This window comes from Vanellus vanellus (assembly GCF_965231255.1).
Source record: "Vanellus vanellus genome assembly, chromosome: 14".
Classification (NCBI taxonomy): Eukaryota; Metazoa; Chordata; class Aves; order Charadriiformes; family Charadriidae; genus Vanellus; species Vanellus vanellus.
Window position 1 is genome coordinate 1,258,726 of NC_138919.1, and position 17,863 is coordinate 1,276,588.

General features: G+C 58.3%; 1 protein-coding gene across 1 annotated transcript in view; it reads left to right on the forward strand.

Moving 5' to 3' along the window:
- Positions 1–17,863, forward strand: part of ABCA3 (ATP binding cassette subfamily A member 3) — a gene marked incomplete at its 5' end in the record, with an annotated part of 28,659 nt that overhangs the window by 6,362 nt on the left and 4,434 nt on the right. The window contains 25 exons of the mRNA XM_082490702.1: positions 259–518; positions 1,299–1,415; positions 2,010–2,130; positions 2,704–2,877; positions 3,520–3,701; positions 4,928–5,074; positions 5,416–5,545; positions 6,320–6,474; positions 7,308–7,463; positions 7,802–8,012; positions 8,218–8,368; positions 8,908–9,006; positions 9,205–9,397; positions 10,223–10,526; positions 10,852–11,125; positions 11,717–11,921; positions 12,374–12,593; positions 12,841–12,999; positions 13,550–13,722; positions 14,019–14,153; positions 14,302–14,496; positions 15,669–15,856; positions 15,962–16,132; positions 16,383–16,570; positions 16,678–16,751. Coding sequence (XP_082346828.1) covers positions 259–518; positions 1,299–1,415; positions 2,010–2,130; positions 2,704–2,877; positions 3,520–3,701; positions 4,928–5,074; positions 5,416–5,545; positions 6,320–6,474; positions 7,308–7,463; positions 7,802–8,012; positions 8,218–8,368; positions 8,908–9,006; positions 9,205–9,397; positions 10,223–10,526; positions 10,852–11,125; positions 11,717–11,921; positions 12,374–12,593; positions 12,841–12,999; positions 13,550–13,722; positions 14,019–14,153; positions 14,302–14,496; positions 15,669–15,856; positions 15,962–16,132; positions 16,383–16,570; positions 16,678–16,751 — 4,382 coding nt within the window. The remainder of the gene's footprint in view (positions 1–258; positions 519–1,298; positions 1,416–2,009; positions 2,131–2,703; positions 2,878–3,519; positions 3,702–4,927; positions 5,075–5,415; positions 5,546–6,319; positions 6,475–7,307; positions 7,464–7,801; positions 8,013–8,217; positions 8,369–8,907; positions 9,007–9,204; positions 9,398–10,222; positions 10,527–10,851; positions 11,126–11,716; positions 11,922–12,373; positions 12,594–12,840; positions 13,000–13,549; positions 13,723–14,018; positions 14,154–14,301; positions 14,497–15,668; positions 15,857–15,961; positions 16,133–16,382; positions 16,571–16,677; positions 16,752–17,863) is intronic.

Sequence of the window (17,863 nt, forward strand, 5' to 3'; positions counted from 1 at the left end):
AAGGCGACGGCAGTTTAAATTGGGTTTTTCTGCCAGCTGCTTTTTGAATGATAATTATGAGAGACTGGAATTGCTGGGATATAAATCCCTCTGTGCCTGCAGCAGCGTGTTTATTTGGCGATGTTTCTTTTGCTTTTCCTACAAGGTCTTTGCTTTTCTTCCCTCTTCTTCTTCCCAAGCGGTTTCTCTCCTTCTGCCGACGTCTCCCTCCAAAATCCGGACTCACCTCTATTCCCCCGTGTCGTTTTTGCCCTGCAGGCTACATCCGAGAAGGTTTCCTGGCGGTGCAGCACGCGGTGGACAGAGCCATCATGCAGTACCACGCCAACGCCAGCTCCACCAGCCTGCTGGAGAACATCACCGTGGTGGTGCAGCGCTTCCCCTACCCGGCGTACGTCAACGACCTCTTCCTCCTCGCCATCCAGAACCAGCTGCCCCTGCTGCTCATGCTCAGCTTCACCTACACCTCCCTCAACATCGTCCGCGCCGTCGTCCACGAGAAGGAGAAGAAGCTGAAGGTAATGAGAGCGGTGGGACATCTGGGTGCTCTCCTCCCTTTGCGGCGTTTCTCAACGGATGCTGCCACTAAATTTGGAACGAAATCCCCCCCTTGGGTTTGGAGCCAGCAAGGAGGAGGCGGGGATGGCAGCGGATTAGCAAACCCCAAGGAGGAATGTCGCTAATCCCGCCGCCGGGACGCGGCGCAGCTCTCCTTGCCGTGCGGCCAAGGCGGCCGGATCGAAGGGCTGGTGTTTCTCGTGGGCTGGAAGGTGGCTCGGAGAGCCATCCGCGCTCCTGGATTCCAGAGTTTTGCGGATTCAGGAGTTCAGGAGCTTGGCAACCAAGATCTTTGTCTTTTGAATGTAGAAACCCGCGTGTCTGAGTTGCGTTGCGGGGGCGGTTGGAGCTCAGCTGCTGCGGTGGTTGCGACAGCAGGGCTGAGCGCGCAGGGCTTGGCTTCCCCCGGGCCTTGGGTTGTCCTGCCCTCTGCCCCGCTGGCGGGTGACCGCGGTGGCCCTGCTGGCCTCAGCTGCTGGGGTTTTGGGTTCAACTCGGCTCTTTGGGGAGACGTTCTCCTGCAGCGGTGGCAGCCCCGGTCCAGGGAGGGGGCGGAGGGGACACTGTGCCATGCTGAAGGCTGCGCAGGACCACTTTGGTGGCACCTGGAGCTGCCACCTCGCTCACTAGTGCTGCAAGGCAAAGCCACCACCACCCCCGTGACCAGGGCTTCCACCTCGCCCTGGCCGTGCCCGGGAAGTGTGGGTGCAGCCCTGGGTGACGGCGTGACCTCCCCGCAGGAGTACATGCACATGATGGGCCTCAGCAACTGGTTGCACTGGAGCGCCTGGTTCCTCATGTTCTTCCTCTTCCTCCTGGTGTCCGTGTTTTTCGTCACTGTGCTCTTCTGCGTCCAGGTGAGTGTCTTTCCCCAGGCCACAATTCTGCAGGCCAGAAGCTCTGTGCTGGCAGGTCGCAGGGATGACAAGGCTCCTCTGCCGTGGGCTGGACTCTCCTGGTGTTTCAGGACTCCTCCACCTGCGTAACGGAGGCTGGATTTGGCCTTTCCGAGCTGGGTGGGCAGCGCTGTCCCCCACAGCTGCCTTTCGTGGCAGGGGTGACCTCCCCAGGAGGGGGGCTGGGGGGCGGGAGCCACCAGGGGCACCGGGGAGGCCCAGGTAGTCCCGTGCGGAGCAGGACCACCCTGCGCCCACAGCCCTGCGCCCCCCTGGAGGGACTCCAGCTCACCTCTCTGCTTGTACCCACCCCACGAGAAGCAGGAGGTGGCTGCCTGGGTGCTGAGCGAGGTGTCCCCTGCCTCTTAGACCCCACGTGGCACAAGGGCAACCTGTATTTCCTCCCTCTGGAGTGGTCTAGGAGGGCATGGATGTTCTCACCCATCTCTCAGTTTGCCTTTAACCCACGGAGGACGTCAGGTCTCGGCTGCCCCCATGTGCCTGAAGCCATGGCCAGCTTCGGCAGCCCTGGGCATAACCAGATTTTCTCGATAGGTGAGCGAGCAGGGAGCAGTGCTCACCAACAGCGACCCCACGCTGGTGTTCACCTTCCTCGCCATCTTCTCCATCTCCTCTATCTCCTTCAACTTCATGGTGAGCACCTTCTTCTCGAGAGGTGAGTCCCTCCCTCCCTGGCTGCCCCCTTGCATTGCTGACCCACGGGGCTGGGGCGAAATCTGTGAAATCTTTGGTTAATTTGAGTTGGGAGGCAGCTCTGGAGGACATCGGTCCATCCTGTTCAAAGCAGGGCCAGACCCAGAGTTACGCGAGGTTGCGCAGGACTCCATGTTGGATAACTTGCTTCGACATGCGGAGCCGGGGGGGCGGAGGGGGGGGCTTTCTTCCCTTTTATGGCGGGATTTTCCCCGTGCTGTGTGAGAAGGGATGTGCGTACTGTCACTTCCCAAACCAGACAAGCTCACATGCTAGAACGTCACCTGGTTGTCCTGGCCCCGGGGTGCTCTGGTTTGGGACGGGCAGGGTGCTTCCGCAGCTGCCCACTGCTGGGTCAGAGTCCGGCGCTGCTCCTGCCTTGCCGGCGGACGTGGACACATCCTCGTCCTGCCCCGCTGTACCCACTCTTGGTGCGAAAGGCTTGAATCTCCCCGGATGGAAAGCTGGTGAGAAATATTTGGTGGCATCACCGTATTGTTGACGTTTTCCCTCCTGCTTTTCTCTGTGCCGGCAGCAAACGTCGCGGCTGCCGCTGGCGGCTTCCTCTACTTCTTCTCCTACATCCCTTACTTCTTCATCTCGCCCCGCTACGACCTGATGTCCCACAGCCAGAAGCTGGCCTCCTGCCTAATCTCCAACGTGGCCATGGCCATGGGGGCACAGCTTATAGGCATGTTCGAAGGAAAAGGTGAGCGAGTCTCTCCGGTTTTTGTGGTGGGTTGGGACTGGCTTGTGTTGCGGGGTGAAGGGTGGAAAGAAGTCAGGGGAGAAGCACTTTCCTGTTCCTAACGAGAGCGGGAGGGCTAATTGCTGATTGCTCCTGCAGGTCTTATCAGCTTTGCCCCTCTGAACCTGTGCCCCTGGCAGTCTGGGCTGTGCAAAATGCCGTCATCGTTTTAATTACAGAGCAAATTCTGTTCTAAGGGATGGGAATCCGTTACATTTCCTCCTCCCCAATATATATATCTCTTTAATTTCTATGTTAATAAGAAATTGCTGTTGGTTCCAGCAGAGGCCACACTTTTGCAAAGCGACGGCACTAAAAAAGCGGTTGTGGTGACGGAAGGGCAATGGCTGGAGAAGAGATTGCTTCTTCCCCGGGCAGTTGCAGAGACCGTGATGGAAGAAGCCTGATGGGGTGGGGAACCCTCGAGATGGCAGCGTGCTTTCCGCTGCGTCTTCTCCCTCCATCTCGAGGAGGGATTGTAGAGCACGTGCTGCTCATTACCAAGCAGCGAATTAGGAGGAGGGATGCTATCTGACAGTCTTGGAGAGCGCTTTGTGTCCTTCTGGGGATGCGGAGGTAGGCAGCGTCCCCTCTGCGTTGCAGGGACCGGCATTCAGTGGAGGGACCTCATGAAGCCCGTCAGCGTGGACGACAACTTTACCTTAGCCCAAGTGCTGGGGATGCTGCTCCTGGACTCGGCGCTCTACGGCGTGGTGGCCTGGTACGTGGAGGCCGTCTTTCCAGGGGAGTACGGTGTACCTCAGCCGTGGTACTTCTTCTTGACGGTGAGCACTGCTTACGCACCCCTTCCAGGGGGGCTTCGCTCGGGGGTGGTCCCTTTTTCTGTGCTACGCAGTGGGCTACGCTAACATACAAGGGTGACACCATCTGGCCTCCAAAATCAAGGGGTCTGCAGCACGTCCTCAGTAAAGGCTGATGCAGCTGTGGTTTTTTCACTGAATACGAAGGTCTTCTTGGCTTTAAGCCGTCGTCCCGTCCCTTCTTGGCACGCAGGGCGTTGTTAAGTGTCTCCGCGCCCAAGCGAAGGCGTTGGAGAGACGCCCCAGGCGCGAGCGACCAGATCCAGTCATTTGAAACTCCCCAAACGGCGTGATCCGGGGCGGTCCGCGTCCCGCTGCCAGCACCCCCCTGCTGGTGCCAGGGGACGGGTGACGGCTGTGTGTGTGTGTGTCCCCCCCACCGTCAGCTGAGCTGCCCTCACTCTGCCAAGTCAAACGCTCGGCGTCATCTCCAGCGGCTGTCGCCGCGGCCCGTTCCTGCAGCTCAGCTGGCCGCGGAGAACTCTTCAAGCCACAGTGACACAATCAGTTTTGGTCCTTTGTGTCCCTTGTTTGTTATTCGATCGGGAGGGTTTTCCTCCTCCCCTCTAAATTCCTTATCCCAGCACGGTTTCGTCCCGCTCCTTCTTGCAGCAGCTCCTTCTAGCAGAGAGCTGTCTGCCCAAAGCCACGGTGGGATGCTAATTTTGGGTCTGGGAGTTGTCGAATTGCTATTTCCGCAGGGATTTAAGATCCCAAACACTTATTGTCATTCCTAGAGAGCCAAGTCAAAAAACAAAACAAAACAAAACAAGGCTGCAATTACAGCAGCGGGACCCCAGGCTCGTCGTATTTAGTGTATGTCAAGGTTTTTAGAGGGGATGATCATCTGTTGCGTGGGATCTTCTGGGCAGGGTGCTTCTGCCTCAGCAATTTTGCTTCTCGCCGAAGCAAAATTTGACCTTTTCCATGGGAATGAAGACCTGTGTAATCACGGGCAATCCTGCTGTAAGGGAGAAGCAGGGGAAGGCAGCAGGGCGGGAGGAGCGGTTTCATCCTCGTGTCTGACCTACCTGCTGAAGATGTGCTGCATGGCAATTCCCAGGCCCAGGAGAGTGGTCTTGGAGATCCCTGGGAGGCATCTGCGTGAGAGAAGGAGGGTGGACGAGGCTGGGGAGAAGGGATGGTCTGTGTCGTGCCTGAGTTTCTGTCTCTCCGCCTCCTTCCATCAGCCCTCCTACTGGTGCGGGCGCCCCAGGACTGTCGTGGGGAAAGAGAAGGAGGAAGAGGAGGACCCCGAGAAAGCCCTGAAGAGCCAGTACATTGAGGAGGAACCTGCCGACCTCGTGTCGGGAATCAAAATAAAGCACCTTTCCAAGGTACCCACTGCCCAGCACAGCGCAAACACATCGTAATGTTGTTTTTTGTAAAAACTGCTGCCTGCCGGCAGCTTCCGTATCATTTCGCTGCCCCTCCTCACCCGGGGCTGCGTTGCTTGGCTGCTGTAAGGTAGGTAAAGCTCTTCTCCAGAGCTGGCTGCGTTTTCTTGTGGGTTGAAGCGTTAGGTACTTGCAGGTGCGGTGACATCTATGTTTAACCTGAATTAGACCCATTGTCTAATGCCGACACCACGTGAGCATCGTGGGCTTTGAACAGAGAGGGCAGATCAGAGAGCGCTCGCTTCGAGTGCAGCGTCAACTCGTTAACATGATCTCCGCAGGTCTTCAAAGTGGGAAACAAGATGAAAGAGGCAGTCAAGGACTTAACGGTGAACATGTATGAAGGGCAGATCACTGTCTTGTTGGGACACAACGGTGCTGGGAAGACCACCACCCTGTCCATGCTCACAGGTAGGAGCCGCATCCTGCTGCGGGGCTGGCACGGGGCGGGGAAGGGCTGATGGTTTGACTTGCGAAAGGGAGCTGAACCCCATCTCTGAGGTTTGGGGAGGAGTTTTTGCTCTTCCCTGGAGCACCTTCGGTTCGCTGAGCTGTTGGCCAGGGCTGCCGGCGGGTGTTGAGAGGCACGTCGCTGCCTGGGGAGGTGGAGGGAGGATGGGGGTCTCTGCTCAGCCCTCCGCAAGAGTGGGATCAGCCGGTGGGGAAAATGACAGTCGGTATTAGTGTTGGAGAGTCCTGAGAAGAGAAAGGACCCGCAGAGAGGGCACAGGCCAAGAACTGACTTCATTCCTGAGCTGCTGAGCTCCAGGCAGCCTATTTTGGCATGGTGAACATGGTGACCTTCGATGGTCCTTTCCTCCCTGTTCCCCACCACTTTGCGCTGCTCCTGCTGGCCCGGGGCACTCAGGACCTTCCCTGGAGGTCTTCCCTGGCCTCTCCTGGACCTCTGCTGGGCTTACCTGCCCACTTCCCTCCTTGCCTGCCCGCTCTGGCGGCACTGCCAGCTCCACCTCCCGCCTATGGGTGCCGTGCAGCCCACCCTGCGGGCGGGAGGAGAAAGCAAACCGTGTCCCAGCTTGAGCAAGAGACCAGCTTGCTCCGACTTTTGGCAGAAAGCTGGAGTTGGGGGGATGCTGGGCAGGACCCCCACCTTTCCGCTGGCTCTCTGCCACCTGGGGTTGTCCTCAGCCCCGAGTTGAGGTAACTGCGTCTCACTCCTTCCAGGTCTGCACTCTCCGACGGGTGGACAGGCCTACATCAATGGCTACGAGATCTCCCAGGACATGGTCCTGATCCGCCGCAGCCTGGGCCTGTGTCCCCAGCACGACGTCCTCTTTGACAACATGACGGTGGAAGAGCACCTCCACTTCTACGCAGGGGTGAGCATGGCGCTTTGCGGGGGGAGTGCCGCTGGGCCCCTGGAAGCCAGCCCTGGGGGAAGCACCCTGTGGCTTCCTGAGGCTGGGAAAGCCTGGTGAGATCCATCAAGCAGGTCCAGAGGAGGGCCACAAAAATGATCAGAGGGTGGAACACCTCTCCTATGAGGAGAGGTTGAGAGAGTTGGGGGTGTTCAGCCTGGAGAAGAGAAGTCTCCAGGGAGACTGTTGTCTTTCAGTTCTTCAAGGGGGCTTATAAGAAGGATGGGGGTGGACTTTTTAGGAGGGCCTGTTGCAACAGGACAAGGGGTAATGGCTTTAAAATAAAAGAGGGAAGATTCAGACTAGATATAAGGAAGGAAGCTTTTATGCCGAGGGTGGTGAGACACTGGCCCAGGTTGCCCAGAAAGTTGGTGGCTGCTCCGTCCCTGGAAACATTCCAGGCCAGGTTGGACGGGGCTCTGAGCAACCTCGTCTAGTTGGAGATGTCCCTGCCCGTGGCAGGGGGGTTGGGCTAGATGGCCTTTAAAGGTCCCTTCGACCCAAACCATTCTATGATAAGCCTCTTTCCACCTCATCCACAGGCAGGAGCTCCCTGCTTGGGGGAGTGGAGGGTCAGAGGCAACGTGGCTCTGTGGAGACCCACACGCCAGCTGTGCCAACTCCTTCGGGGTCGGGCAGGAGTCCATCTCTGTGCTTCCCCACTTTCTTGCTGGGTGTGGAGGAGGGAGCATGGTGGGGTTTAATGGCTGGTGGCTGGTGTGGTGGGAAGGGTCTTTGCCAGAGACACTTAGCCCTGCAGGCAGGCTCAACCCTCCCTTCCCCCTGTCTGGCAGCTGAAGGGATACCCACCCTCCAAGTGCCCTGAGGAGATCAACCACATCCTGAGGATCCTCAACCTGGAGGACAAGCGCCACTCTCTGACCAAGGCGCTCTCCGGTGGCATGAAGCGCAAGCTCTCCATTGGCATCGCCCTCATTGGGGACTCCAAGGCAAGCATATGCAGCGGGGCTCACCTCGAACCTTTCTCCATGGGGCCACCGTAGGCTCTTCTGGTGGCTCTGAGGCTGTCCCTCACCCGTGGTGAGCCAGTGGGAGATGCAGAGACAGCGAGGAGGGGGCAGGAGCACCTCCACAAAGGGGGACAACTCCGAGGACAACACCCTGAGGCTGCAGTGCAGCTCTGCTGCCTGTTAGCTGCTCCCCCAAACAACATCATTGCACGCATGTTGGGAGGTCAAGTCTTCTTCTGGGCCCCGGGGTTGCCCCCTCCTGCGCTGCTGTGCCTCTCCCAGCCCCTTTTTGACCAGCACCCGTCTCCTGTGTGCAGGTGGTGATGCTGGATGAGCCGACGTCGGGGATGGACCCAGCCTCTCGCAGGGCCACGTGGGACCTCCTGCAGCAGCAGAGGAGCAACCGCACCATCCTGCTGACCACCCACTTCATGGATGAGGCTGACCTGCTGGGGGACCGCATAGCTATCATGGCCAAGGGCGAGCTGCAGTGCTGCGGCTCCTCGCTCTTCCTCAAGCGTAAATATGGTAAGGGAGGAGCAGGCGGGCTGTGCTCGATGTCTTCTTCTCGCCGGGGAGGAGCGGGAGGGGGATATAGGGCAGGGAGGGAGCGCTGCTCCTTGTCTGATGGCTGCTGGCTCCCTGTCGTGCTGTTCTGCCTCTGCTCTGGCACCCCAGGGCCAGGCTGGGCTGTGACTTACCCTCCTCTCCCTTCTCTCGTGGCTCTGCCCAGGGGCAGGATATCACATGGTGATGGTGAAGGAGCCCTACTGCAACCTGGGGGAGATCTCCCGCCTCATCTGTCAGTACGTGCCCAACGCCACCATGGAGAGCAATGCCGGGGCAGAGCTGTCCTTCATCCTGCCCAAAGAGAGCACGCACAGGTAACGCCATCGTCCCCTGCTTTTCCTCCTCGGGTGGGTCCCCCCCCATCTGCACACACGGGCTTGCTGGGAATGGGAGCTGCTCTCCGCATCTTCTGGGAAGGTGCAGGAGGAGGCGCGAGCCCGTGGCTGCGTTGCCGGTCTTGGAAAATCGGGTTCGGTTCCTCCTTTCACCGCCGTCCTCCCCTGCGCCTGCTGGCACATGGCTCTCGTGCCCCCATGCCCACCGTGTCACTGCCCGTGCAGCAACCACGTGGGACAGCACTGGTTGCTGATGGCTGGTGACGGCTGCGGTGTGGAGGGTGGCACAAACGAGGCAGGTTGGTTTGGCTCCAAAATCAAATATATGGATAGCTGAGGTTGCCTGTGGCAAGAAAGAGCAGAAGGTGGAGCCCAAAAGCGGCTCTCCTGGGGAGAGTGGGGTGCTGTGTGCTGCGGGCAGCCCTGGAACTGGCTGCGGGACTCAAACCAGGACCGCTGCCCAGAGGGTCTTAACCTCTCACGAGTGGCAGCGTCTAATGCCTCGCTTCTCCGTTCAGGTTCGAGGCCCTGTTCACGGAGCTGGAGCAGAAGCGGGAGGAGCTGGGCATCGCCAGCTATGGCGCCTCCGTCACCACCATGGAGGAAGTCTTCCTGAGGTAGGCAGGAGGGAGGCTGGCCCCGGTGGGCTGTCATCTGGTGATGACCAGTCCCCATGTGTGTGTCGGTGACGGTGTCCTACACAGCTTTCTGGGGCACGCTTTGGGTTTTGTCTCATGGGTTTGGCTTCCCCAGCTCAGACCAGCTTGATCCTGCCTGGGTCCACGTTTCATCACCTGCTTTCCCTCCTGGCGCAGGGTTGGGAAGCTAGTGGACTCCAGCATGGATATCCAGGCCATCCAGCTGCCTGCTCTCCAGTACCAGCACGAGAGGCGCTCCAATGACTGGGCCATGGATGACTCCAGTAGCTTGAGCGGCATGACAGATATGACGGACGACAGCGGAGCACTCATTACGGAGGACTGCTCCAGCATCAAGCTCAACACCGGGGTGAGTCCTGGGGCTGTCGGTGCGACGGGAACAGGGAGAGGGCACATAAAGAGGCTTTTTGGAGCAGCGTTACCAGGTGGAGCCTCCCCCATGACTGGTCTCATCGCATGTGGTTTGGAAGATGGGCATCTTTAGGGCAAATTATTTTTAGGGTTGTTGGGGTTGGTGACTCCCATCCTCTTCATGTTAATCTTGAGGTCTACAGAGGTGCTCTTGAAGTTGTCCCGGCTGATATAAGGTGGTTTTCACCTGCCGTTGCTGCATCACTTGGGATTTCCAGCAGGGAGATGAGAAAAACCGTCTTCCTTCCCTCGCTAGGCTTGTGTTTCAGATCCCTGGCAGCCCTCGGTGGCCCTCTGCCTGCGTGCCTGCGATAAATTTCCCTGTGCTTCTCAAGGGCATGTCTCAAAGGCAGAAGGGGAGAAAGATGTTCATGGGTTTAAAAAGCAAAGAAGATGCTTACGGGGGCCGGGCTGGGAGCTCCCAGGCGTTTCATTCCAGTCGTTTTGGCAGACAGCCGTGTTGCAGTAATCCTGTTTGTGAGGTGGAGAGGGGTGGAGGAAGGTAAAGGTCGTGGCTGAAGCTGCTTTTAACACCTTAGATCCCAAAGTGACTGCGTCCCGTTGGGAAGCCGTGGAGTTTGATGGGCTGACCTGCTGCGCTGGGATCGAGCCTTTACAGGCTTGGCTGGAGAGCAGGCTCTGCTGTGGGCTTGTGGGCTCCGTGCAGGATGGGGAGGTGGTTTTGGGGTCGTTCCCCCTCCATCAGCTGCATGGCCGGTGGGGCTGTCTGCAGCCGACACTGACCTGACTTCTCCCGTCCCAGTTCTACCTGTGCTGCCAGCAGTTCTATGCCATGTTCATGAAGCGAGCCATGTACAGCTGGCGCAACTGGAAGATGGTGGCAGCGCAGTTCCTCGTGCCTCTGATCTTCACTGCCTTTGCCCTCATCGTGGCCAAGACCTTCCCGGGACCCAGGGACTCCTCCCTGCTGAGGCTGACGCTGGAGCCCTACGGCCAAACCATCGTGCCTTTCTCCATCTCGGCCACCTCGAGTCTGTCGCAGAGGTTGGCGGAGCAGTACGTGGAGCTGCTGGACGCCCAGCGTCAGTCACCGCTGGAGGTGCTGGGTGAGGGTTCACAGAGCACCCGTGGAGCAGGCGATGCGCGGCGGGGTGTTCGGGAGCCACGGCTTTCTTCTGCCATGGCCCTTGGTGCGGGTGACTCAGGTCCCAGCTGCGGCATATCTGAGATGTCCCCTTGTGTCCTGTCCCGCACGGCACAGTCCCACAGCTGGCAGGATGCCGACTCACCCAAGTAGAGCTGTGTTCTCCGTAACTTTGTGTTTGTGGCCATCATCAGGGCTAGGGTGGGGCTGCTTGGGGTCTTTTCCAGTTGGCCCCAGTTAGCTCTCGCGTGATGGAGCCTGCTCGTAACAGCCATGATGTTTGGCAGGTGGCCTGGAGGAGTACCTCATCTCAAGAGCCTCCGAGGAAGGGGGAGCCTTCAATGAGCACTACATCACAGCTGCCTCCTTCGAAGCAGCCGGGAACCGCACGGTGGTCACCGCGCTCTTCAACAACCAGGCATATCACTCCCCCGCCACGGCCCTCATGCTGGCCGACAACGCCGTCTTCAGGGTACTGGCGGGCCCCAACGCCTCCATCACAGTCACCAACTACCCTCAGCCCCGCAACATCACCGAGAAGGCCAAAGACCAGCTCATGGAGTACGTCTGATGGCACGGCGCTTGCTGTCCTGCTAGGGCTTGTGACTTCCGTGGGTGCAGCTTGGCTTGGTTGTACTGGTGTCAGTGGAGGAGCCAGGCTGGAGCTTCTCAGACCCACATGTAGCTGTGATTGTTCTCAGGAGGTCAGGAGAGCAAAGCTGTGTAGATGACTTACCTGCCTGAGCCTGGCAGCCACGCTGCCCCGTGCACATATCTCAGTGGTTGGGTATTTCCCTCTAGATACTGGTTGGGGTTGTTTTTTCCTGAGTCCCCAGAGCAGAGCACGCTGTATTGACCGTACACTTCACAAAATCCTGCATCCAGGGTCTCTGAACCTCACCTTCCCCAGAGGGGACATGCGTGGGACCTCACAAAGGCGGGGGGAGGAGTTTTGGGGTGTGCTAGGAGGGCTGCGTGTGGGAGATGCTCGTCTTACCAAGACGTGCATTTTATTGTGGGGTGTTTCTCCTGCTTGCTGGCTGAGTGTGACCTCCACGAGAAGCACGGTGTGGGTAAGCTGTCCCCACGTAGCCTCGGCGTTGGTCTGTTGAGCTCTCCTGGTCCTAACCTGCCCTGCTGCTCTCCCCGCAGAGGCCAGACTGGGTTCGCCATTGCCATCAACTTGCTGTACGGCATGGCCTCGCTCGCCAGCACCTTCGCTCTGCTGCTGGTCAGCGAGCGGGCCATCAAAGCCAAGCACGTCCAGTTCGTCAGTGGCGTCTACGTGGTCAACTTCTGGCTTTCCGCCCTGCTCTGGGACATCATCAACTTCCTCATCCCTTGTGCTCTGATGCTGGTGAGTCGCCCCTGACACCCTCCTGTCCTCCCCTTGCGTGCTGCTCCTCTGGGAGAGTTGGGATGGGTGTGGGTGCAGGGAAAACGATGAGACCACCCGTCTCTGGTGCTGTCTCAGTCAATAGAAAGGACCGGCAAGAAAGCTGTCCGGTGGTCCTGCTGGGAGCTGGGTCAGTTGGCTGCAGCCTCTGGCACCTGAACACTTGAGTGCGGGCACTAGAAAAACCCAAATACATGGGAGCATGGAGAGGAATTCCCCGGATCTGCCCTTCTGCATCCCAGTCTGCAGAAAGAGGGCTTCCTCTGGGGACAGGCATGGTTTGCTGGTAGGAAGCAGCTGTGAGAGGTTACCTCGGTCCACATGCTGTTGCTATCACCTGCGCCATGGGGGCAAGGTGGCATCACTTGGCGGTCAAGAAAAACGTGTGTTCTTCTCGCGTTGCTGTGCCCCAGGTGATATTCCAAGCCTTTGATGTGCAAGCCTTCACCCAAGACAGCCACCTCGTTGATGTGATGCTGATCTTCCTCCTTTATGGCTGGGCCATCGTTCCCCTCATGTACCTCCTCAGCTTCTTCTTCTCGGTGGCGGCCACAGCCTACACCCGTCTCACCATCTTCAACATCCTCTCAGGCACAGCCACCTTCCTTGCGGTCACCATCATGAGCATTCCAGGTGGGTTGCTGCCCTCCATGCTTGCCCAGCACTGTACCCTGCTGTCACCAAGAAGATCCAGCCCGCCAGGGGCATTCTTTCACCCCAGTGCTGGCCCCACCCTAAGAAAAAAACCCAATGACCGTCCGTTTTCACCCATTAAACGTCACAAAATTTGTTGGTTTTCCTTCTGAACTTGGAAATATCAGGGTTGTTCTCTAAAACCAGATAACTCCAATCTGTTGATCCTCCCGTGCTCCTCTTTCAGAGCTGGGCTTGGTGGACCTCTCCAAAACCCTGGATAAAGTCTTTCTCGTCTTACCTAATTACTGCTTGGGCCAGTGCATCAGTGACTTCTACCAGAACTACGAGTTCATTCAGTTTTGTACCTCCTCTGTTGAAGCCATCTTCATCTGCAAGGCGTTCAGTGAGTCTCTGTGTTGGTCGTCACCTGGATCTCCAGGCCATCCCACCGTAGCCACACCCCGAGGGGGGGGGGTGTCTCTGTGGGGTGGGTGCTGGAGCTGGGCAGTATCATGGGGCCTCTAACCTTGGAGAAGTAGCTCCGGGTGCTGTTTCAAAGCAAAAACTGGGCAGTGGTTGACACTCATAGGTGATCCAATTAAGGAATCTTTTCCTTACTAATGATTTAGAGGAAAATGTGGGATAGGGAAAGTTTCACAGACAAGTAAAGAAATCCCAGTGCTACGAGTGACTTGATCTCCGCTCCGTGCCTCCACTGGGCATCTGCTGCCAGATCCCCTCCAGACCTGAATCCTCTTGCGGGAAGCGTTGAATAGAGGTGTGGGCAGGGAGCCCAGTGTGGGCTGGGATGGAGACGAGCGTTGGAAAGAGCTGTGGGCGGGGATGGGGATAAGCCTGGCAAAGCTTTGGGCTCGCAGCTTTCTCTGGAGCTTAGCTGCCCCTCTCCAGAGTGTGGATTGATCCAAGTCTGATTTTGTTCCATCTCTGCTTAGATATCAGTTATCAGATGAACTATTTTTCCTGGGAGACGCCTGGGATCGGACGATACCTGACCTCCTTGACCATCCAGGGCTTCTCCTTCCTCTTCCTCCTTTTCCTCATTGAGACAAACCTTCTCTGGAGACTGAGAACTTTGCTCTGTGGCATCTGCAGGCGGCGGAAATGGGTGAGCTGAAGCGTGTGGGAGGGAGAAGTAAGGTGCCCTCCAAACCAAGCCCAGGAGTCCCTGCGAGCTGGAGACGGGCTCTCTTCCCCTAAATCGTCTTCCCAGGGAGCATCCCTGGAGCAGGTTGCTCGGAGGAGCCGATCCTGTTGAGTGTATGGGTTGGCAAAGGGAGTGAGGCGTCCGCAGAGGTGGCTGATAGAAGGGACAGATCCTGCCCGGGTTGGGGGACACTGGAGGAAACCATTTGTCCCACAGCAGCCAGGTGGCCAAGAGCGTTTTTTCTCCCCCATGTTTAGGTGGCACTGCTGAACAGGGTGTCTGTGCTGCCAGAGGACCGGGATGTGGCGGATGAGAGGAAGAAGGTTTTGGAATCGCCACCAGAACTGCTGTCATCTCTCAGCAGCCCTCTGGTTATCAAAGAGCTCACCAAGGTGAGGAGAGCATGACCCTTCCTGAGCATCCTGCTGCCACCTGAGCTGTGGTCCCCATGGGGCTGGGAAAGCCACCACTTGCCTTGATGTGCCCTCGGGCATGTGGCATGTGTGGTGACAGCATGGCTTGTGCATTGGTCTTCACCAGGTCTATGACAGCCGGGAGTCCCTGCTGGCGGTAGACAGGATCTCCTTGGCGGTCAGCAAAGGGGAATGCTTTGGCCTTCTCGGCTTCAACGGAGCGGGCAAAACCACCACCTTCAAGATGCTGACTGGTGACGAGAGTATCACGTCGGGGGACGCCTTTGTGGATGGTCACAGCATCCTGGCCAACATCAAGAAGGTACCGAGGGCTGCAGGGTTGGAGGGCGGCGTTACAAACAGTCCTGCATCTGCCTAGGGTGGGCCACCTTGCGAGTGCCTCTGAGGAGGACATGGTTGCGGTTGCCAGGGGTAGAGGTAAATATCGCAGGGACGTTGCGTCCTTGTCTGGCCCAGCTCTCCGTTATCTGGCCACCTGGAAGTGGTGCCCTCTCCACTGGGACAACAGAGATGAAACAAATGGAAGCCAAACCTTGCGAGGGTGGCAAAGCCTTCATCAAAGGGCTTAGCTGCATAGTTAGAAATGTGAAAAATCATAGAATGGTTTAGGTTGGAAGGGACCCTGAAGATCATGCAGTTCCCCCCACCCTGCCCTGGGCAGGGACACACCTCCCACCAGCCCAGGTTGCTCCAAGCCCCGTCCAGCCTGGCCTTGAACACCTCCAGGGATGGGGCAGCCACAGCTTTTCTGGGCAACCTGGGCTGGTGTCTCACCACCCCCACAGGAAAGAATTTCTTTCTAATACCTAAATCTCCCCTCTTCCAGTGTGAAGCCATTCCCCCTTGTCCTATCACTACATGCCCTTGTTGGATGCCGAGGTCTCTAAAACAAGTGGGTCAAACCTTTCCAGACCCCTACTAGAGGCCTCCTTGCTGGGAATTGCCCACTCCCTTTGGAAAAGCAAGAGATGAGCAGGGGTCAGGCTTTCAATTCAAGCCCTGGGTACCTCTACCGCTGTCAGCCCCCGACAACATCAGGCAAGGAGAACATTGGGAGGGTCTGCCCTGAAATCATGGTCCTGCTTGCTTCCTTCCACGGGACTCTGACTTCTGTTGGGCGCTTGTCCCCAGAGGAGGCCAGGATATGGGGAAGGTACAGACCCTCCAGTGCTTTCCTTCTCCTGAGAGCCTGGGCCACCTGAAATGGTCCCTCACAATGAGGAACCAGCTTGGGAAACGCAACGTGAGACCGCGCAGTGTGTCCGTCCCTGCCAGACCGGCTGCTCCAGCGACAGGGCAGTTTCTCTCTGGTGTCACCTGCCATTTCAGAGCTGCAGCTCAGTCCCCATCGCTTTGAGCGCCTTGCAGAGGTGCAGCAAAGCCCTGTGGGTGCCAAGGCACCTTCTTGCTTGGACACCTCCTTGCAGAGACCTGCCTGTGAGCTAATCCCCGTTGGGTTCCTCTTGCCCCAAGGTCCAGCAGCGGATCGGCTACTGCCCGCAGTTCGATGCCCTCCTGGACCACATGACGGGCCGCGAGACCCTGAGCATGTATGCCCGGCTGCGGGGCATCCCCGAGCGCTACATCGGCAGCTGCGTGGAGAACATGCTGAGGGGGCTGCTCCTGGAGCCCCATGCCGACAAGCTCGTGAGGACCTACAGGTGAGAGGAGATGCGGAGACACGCCGTGCCCTCTGCCCCTCGTCTTGTGGGGCTCTCCCTGTGCTCATACCGGGTCTCTATCCCCATTCCCATCTCCTTCTGCAGCGGTGGTAACAAGCGGAAGCTGAGCGCTGGCATTGCCCTCATCGGTGGTCCCCCCGTGATCTTCCTGGATGAGCCCTCCACCGGCATGGACCCTGTGGCCCGGCGTTTGCTCTGGGATGCAGTGACACGGACGCGGGAGTGCGGCAAATCCATCATCTTCACCTCCCACAGGTGACGCTTGTGTGGGCAGGACTTGGCCTGAGATATCAGGGATCAGCCAGAAGGCTGGTGGGGTCCAGGGGATGGGACCCACCTCCAGAGCCTGGTGGGTGGGCGCTGCCTGCAGCCAGCAGCGGCTGGCTTTACCCTCCTCCGAAAGCCTGGAGAGGAGGGAATCCACCTCCAGCCCCTTCCCAGAAGCTTCTGCAGTTCTGTCTCGGTGCTCCTGCCCTGCTGAACAAAGTCGTCTTCTGTCCTGCAGCATGGAGGAGTGCGAGGCCCTGTGCACGCGGCTGGCCATCATGGTGAACGGGCAGTTCAAATGCCTGGGCAGCCCCCAGCACCTGAAAAGCAAATTCGGCAGCGGTTACACCTTGCTGGCCAAAACGCGGAGCGAGGAGGAGGGCGAGCTGCAAGCCTTCAAGGCCTTCGTGGAGAAGACTTTCCCAGGTACCGTGAGCTGCTGGAGCGGTTGTCCTCTGAGGGAGGGCAGGATGGTGGTTGTGAGCTTCAGGGGGTTTCCTAACTCCGAGCCTCTCCTTACTCGTCTCTCCCAGGCAGTGTCCTGAAACACGAGCACCAGGGCATGGTACATTATCACTTGACCAACAAGAACCTCAGCTGGGCACAGGTAAGGGGGTGCTGGGGCACATCCCACCCTGTTGCAGGAGGGGCAGCCCTATTCCTGCCCCTTCACGTGCTCTTGACCATAGAATCATAGAATAGTTTAGGTTGGAAGGGGCCTTAAAGACCATCCGGTTCTCATCCCCCTGCCCTCGGCAGGGACACCTCCCACCAGCCCAGGTTGCTCCAAGCCCCGTCCAACCTGGTCTTGAACACCTCCAGGGATGGGGCAGCCACAGCTTCTCTGGGCAACCTGCGCCAGGGACTCACCACCTTCGCAGTGAAAAATTTCTTCCTGATATCTCATCTAAATCTCCCCTCTTCCCCTTTGAAGCCATTCCCCCTCATCTGATCGCTCCATGCCCTGGAAAAAGTCCCTCCCCAGCTCTCCTGGAGTCCCTTTAGGCACTGGAAGGGGCTCTGAGGTCTCCCCGGAGCCTTCTCTTCTCCAGGCTGAACCCCCCCAACTCTCCCAGCCTGTCCTCCCAACAGAGGGGCTCCAGCCCTCCCAGCATCTCCGGGGCCTCCTCTGGCCCTGCTCCACCAGGTCCATGTCTTTCCTCTGTTGGGGGCTCCAGAGCTGGAGGCAGTACTCCAGGTGGGGTCTCACGATAGTGGAGTAGAGGGGCAGAATCCCCCCCCGTGCCCTGCTGGCCACACTTCTGATGCAGCCCAGGATACGGTTGGCCTTCTGTGCTGCGATCGCACACTGCCGGCTCATGTTGAGCTTCTCGTCAATCAGCACCCCCAGGTCCTTCTCCTCAGGGCTGCTCTCCAGCCATTCCCCAACCCAGATGTAGGACCTTGCACTTGGCCTTGTTGAACTTCACGAGGTTGGCATGGGCCCACCTCTCCAGCCTGTCCAGGTCCCTCTGGATGGCATCCCTCGCCACACAGCTCGGTGTCATTGGCAAACTCGCTGAGGGTGCGCTCAACCCCACTGTCCGTGTCTCCGACAAAGATGTTGAGTGGCCCCGGTCCCAGCACCGACCCCTGGGGAACGCCAGGGGCTGTTTGCTGTCACGCTCAGCTCATCTTCCTTTTCTTCCAGAGCCGCTCTGTCCAAAATCCAGGTGATTTGTAAATAACAGGCTAATTAACAATGCCGAGAACTGGCGT